The sequence below is a fragment of the Palaemon carinicauda genome, chromosome 34, assembly GCF_036898095.1.
Source record: "Palaemon carinicauda isolate YSFRI2023 chromosome 34, ASM3689809v2, whole genome shotgun sequence".
Classification (NCBI taxonomy): Eukaryota; Metazoa; Arthropoda; class Malacostraca; order Decapoda; family Palaemonidae; genus Palaemon; species Palaemon carinicauda.
In genome coordinates, this window is record NC_090758.1 from 40,114,470 (window position 1) to 40,119,469 (window position 5,000).

The 5,000-nt window shown below is 29.6% G+C and overlaps 1 protein-coding gene and 1 pseudogene across 1 annotated transcript in view; both read right to left on the reverse strand.

The window, feature by feature from the left end:
- The window catches only part of LOC137626835 (neuroligin-4, Y-linked-like), a 3,427-nt gene extending 358 nt beyond the window's left edge, over positions 1-3,069 (reverse strand). Inside the window, exons 1-3 of the mRNA XM_068357824.1 lie at positions 3,011-3,069; positions 2,145-2,260; positions 1-1,485 (exon numbers count right to left, since the gene is read on the reverse strand). The exon at positions 1-1,485 is cut by the window's left edge and continues 358 nt beyond it. Of these exons, the coding sequence (XP_068213925.1) occupies positions 530-1,485; positions 2,145-2,260; positions 3,011-3,069 (1,131 nt within the window). The 3' untranslated portion in view covers positions 1-529. The remainder of the gene's footprint in view (positions 1,486-2,144; positions 2,261-3,010) is intronic.
- A 353-nt stretch (positions 3,070-3,422) lies between these two features.
- The window catches only part of LOC137626836 (neuroligin-1-like), an 8,056-nt pseudogene continuing 6,478 nt past the window's right edge, over positions 3,423-5,000 (reverse strand).

A 5,000-nucleotide genomic window follows, 5' to 3' on the forward strand; every position in this document is an offset into this window, starting at 1 on the left:
TCTATTAACTTTAGGAATATTTAATGTAACCAATATTGGTCTCCGGGAATTTTCAAATGTTAAATACCAAATATTTTTTCTTAATCTTGTTATTTGAAGTTTTTACTACCAAAAATAAAAAAAAAAGGAAATGTAAATCATGAAAACTATTATTCCTTATGTTTCTGCATCTCTGATGATGTTCTAAGTCCACCATAGTAATGGATGTGTTTGATCAACAGAGTATAACTGAACCATTATTCTGAAAATACAAAAAGAACAAATTATTAAAAAAAAAAAAAACACTTTGATCGAAGAATGTAGTTAGATGAGTTGGCTAGTTTTCTATTAAAAAATTTGTTTTATTAATTGGCCTTTGTTAAGTATAACTTTGAAGACCAGATGGTAATCTTGGAGGACAATATTGAGATAATGGACTATATAAAAATTAATCATAGGACTAATTTGCCCTATATTCTAGATATATCTAACATTGTTTTGAAGGAATGGGAACCTAATTTTTAGTATATTACAGTGACATAGACATTAACTACTCCCTAATATGCATTGTAAAAGCACTGCTCGACAAATAATTTGGAATTAGTTGTCCATCCTTCGGAGAATAACTTATAACTTGTTGGCCTATTCCTGGTGAATAATTTTGGACGAGTTGACCATCGACTGGTGAATATGTAGAGACGAGATGACCATCATTCGGAGATGTGTATGAAGCCACAGGCTGCTTGAGCGTTGTAACTGATAATATATTTTCTTTTGGTTCGTGTAGCATTTGCGTATTCGTAACGATGCCTTGCATATCTGGAGAGATCCTATTGGATGTTACGCCAGTCATATTGTCTATGGTTTGTACGCTGCTTATGTAGTCTGGCAGCCAGTCGTGCTGGGACTCCTCTTCAAAGGCTGTGGCCAGGTAGCTATGCATTGTGATAGAAGGCCTCAGGGTTACATAATGCCCTGGGGCATATACTGTCTTACAATTGCCCCGAGACGAGTGCAACTGGATGTTATTCCAGCTCTCGCTATCCGCGTCCTGCAAGCCTCTGGCGATGCTCCGGGGGTTGGCCTTATGGCGATAATAAACGATAGTAAGAACCAGGATATTTAGCATTAGCAAAGAACAGGCAATGGCCACTGTCACGCTCAGTGCAGTCGTGTAGGGGAAATCCTTCCCCATTTGACTCAGCATATCCAAATTTGCTGATTCCCTAACTTTGTTCTTGTTAGCCTTAGCTACAATTGTCAAGTTATGGGGTGTATTTGTTGGGCCAGTGAAGGTGGGAGTGACTGGGCTAGATAGAAAGCCATCTGTTAAGTTATACTGGTCCGTTGATTCAGGGTATAAACCAGACTGGAGATCAGTTGGTAATCTGTGGAAGTTTTTATCTGGGCTGTACCGAGAACCCACTCGTTCCAGACCAGGAAGTAGCCATGACCACAAGGCTACTTTTCCAGCACGGTAGTGGTCACGTACAAAGTTCTGTGTTCCTGGAATGAATAGACATATATAAATAAATAATAGTAAATATGTGAAGAAGAGGATACGATATCTATAGAAGATAAATTCCTTAAATATAAGATGTATGGTTTTAACTCCTTGATGTTATGAATAACTATTTCTATCAATTCATCACCGAATACGAGTTGTATGTTACAGCTTCATAAGCTATTACAAATAAAAGCCAGACACTTAAATTTAACTAAGGAAAGTTTCTGGAAAGGCTAGATATAAAATCTATATAGATGATTAGAATTATATCATATAATTTTAGATGTAATATCATTTAGTTTATTAAAATCATATCCAGTTAAATATTTGTATTTTATTAAGGTTCTGTAGTTTTGTGAAGTGAGAGAGAGAGAGAGAGAGAGAGAGAGAGAGAGAGAGAGAGAGAGAGAGAGAGAGAGAGAGAGAGAGAGAGAGAGAGAGAGAAAGAGGAATGTTGAAATCTAGAACATAGGATTTCATATATAGAGAAGATAATGATCATTCAATAATAAGTAAGTTATCATGAAGAAATATAATAATTTAAAAAAAATAATAAATATACTTTCCTGACCTAAGGTTATATATCTAGAAAATATTGAAAATCATTGTATCATTATATCTCTGAGTGAATACAGCCCCACAAAAATAGGAACCTCACCTATTTGAAAGTATCTCTGATAGACTGGGTCATATTTGGGCCATATCTGCTCTTGAGAAGTTATGTCGTTTGCACTCTCGGACATCTTAGCTGTGGAGACTGTGTCTTTTGGATGTCTGTGAAATGAACAGAGACTTTTGAATTGATAATGTATGTGTGATGAACAGAGAATACTATCAATGATATACAATGAATAGTTATAATATATATATATATATATATATATATATATATATATATATATATATATATATATATATATATCTATATATATATATATATATATATATATATATATATTTATATATATAAATACATATATATATATATATATATATATATATATATATATATATTTATATATAAATACATATATATATATATATATATATATATATATATATATATATATATATAATATATGTGTGTGTGTGTGTGTGTATTTATATATATATATATATATATATATATATATATATATATATATATATATATATATATAAATATATATATATATATATATATATATATATATATATAGAGAGAGAGAGAGAGAGAGAGAGAGAGAGAGAGAGAGAGAGAGAGAGAGAGAGATAAAAAATTGTGTGCTAATGTTATTTCATAGAGAAACTAAATAACTTATAGTTACTTTTGAAAATCCATTATGTCTGTTTATTAGTGTTTAGGAAGCAATGAAGTGAGATATTCTACCTATTTAAATCAATGTATTTACTATGTTAAAAAGCATTTAAATATATAAATTCTAAATTTCAGATATTTAAAACACTATACATCAGGATTATTGGAACAATAATGATCTTTAAAATAAAATTCAAATTAATATCAAAATCACTACATCTCCTCACCCTAATTTTATGAAATTACTCCACATTGATATGAAGGATTTGCTGAGTGTGACATCCATCTTAGTGAAGTTATAACTTGAGGCCAAAGGTCCAAGAGCGCCCAGAGGACCACCAAAGACGTACGCCAGCTCGTTCAGGAGAAGACTCGTTTCCAGACTTTGGGAAAGAGAATTAGTTCAAATTTAAAGTTTTATTACAGTAATTAATGAAGTGAAAAATAATAATTTAGAAATAAAAGGTAAATAAGGATTTGTTTATATCATGATTCTTTTTTTAGTATTTATCATTTTATATTTTCATAGATTTAATTTGCATGATTCTGATAAATGAATCTCTAATCTATGAATGATATTTTTAGTTTTTGTTGATTATTAGAATATACCATACTTTCTATTTTATATATAATTCCAATCTATCCACATTCACGTACATCTGAACCTTCTTCCTCCAAGACGTAGAGATAGGATGATCGGGAAGTCGTGTAGAGCTGCTTGGCAAGATCTGTCATCGGCGAGACAATATTCGCATCGTGAAGGCCTTGGCCGGTTGAGTCCCTGATGCTGATTGGTTGATGGAGGGATCTCGACCAATCATTGTACTCGGCTGTGATGGCTAACATTATTTCCTGTAGAGGGAGATGAAAAGACTCCATTTGAGGTATACTTTTATTTAATAGATGGTATAGTTCATATATGTGCGTAACTGAGGTAATATAATTGTTAATAATAATAATAATAATAATAATAATAATAATAATAATAATAATAATAATAATAATAATAATAATAATAATAATTCTCACCTGTAGATGATAACGATAGTTATTGACGACGAAAGATCTCAGCAGATCCTCCCTATAGTCAGCATCGAATCCTTCCTGGACTTCTTGCTGACTCAGGATGTCGAGGAGGTTACCAGCTGTCATTCCTAGAAGGAAGTCAACTGGAGTTCTCCCTTCCTTGCCTTTGAAGTCAAGAGGAAAAGAAAAGAAATTCTTATTTTCTCTTTATAGTTGAGTGATTAAGAATATTACTTGGTATAGACAAATTAGGAAATTCATGACATACGATTAAGTATATATACATATATGCTATAGCTTGGTATAGACAAATTAGGAAATTCATGACATACGATTAAGTATATATACATATATGCTATAGCTTATTTTTTAGTTTATAAATTGGGAATTTTATTGTTTAAACGTCTGTATTCATTATGCAAGGATTTAATTCCGTAACTGTATATATCTGTGTATATAAAAAACACCAACAACAACAGCAACAACAACAAAAGCAGATTTGTCTAGAACTCTGAAAGACATTGGCCACATCCAAGTTCTTATTCATGAATTTGGTTTGGCTAGTTTTCATCACCACGCTTGCCAACTGCGGATTGGTGATGGTGGGAGATTTATGTCTGATTGCTCATAGCAAATATAGCTATTATGGGTAGCCCTAGTACAGCTTAAGGTATCCCCATCCACAAGGGGAGGTGCATCTATATCTATCTATCTATATATAATATATATATATATATATATATATATATATATGTATATATATATATATATATACAAATGTATATATATATATATATATATATATATATGTATATAATTAAATATACATATATGTATATATATATATATATATATATATATATATATATATATAAATATATATATATATATATATATATATATATATATATATATATATATATATATGTGTGTGTGTGTGTGTGTGTGTGTGTGTGTGTATACAAACATATATATATATATATATATATATATATATATATATATATACATATATATTTATATATATATATATATATATATATATATATATATATATATATATATATATATATATATATATATATATATATATATATACGTGTGTGTGTGTTTGTGTATATATATATATATATATATATATATATATATATATATATATATATATATATATATATATATATATATATATAC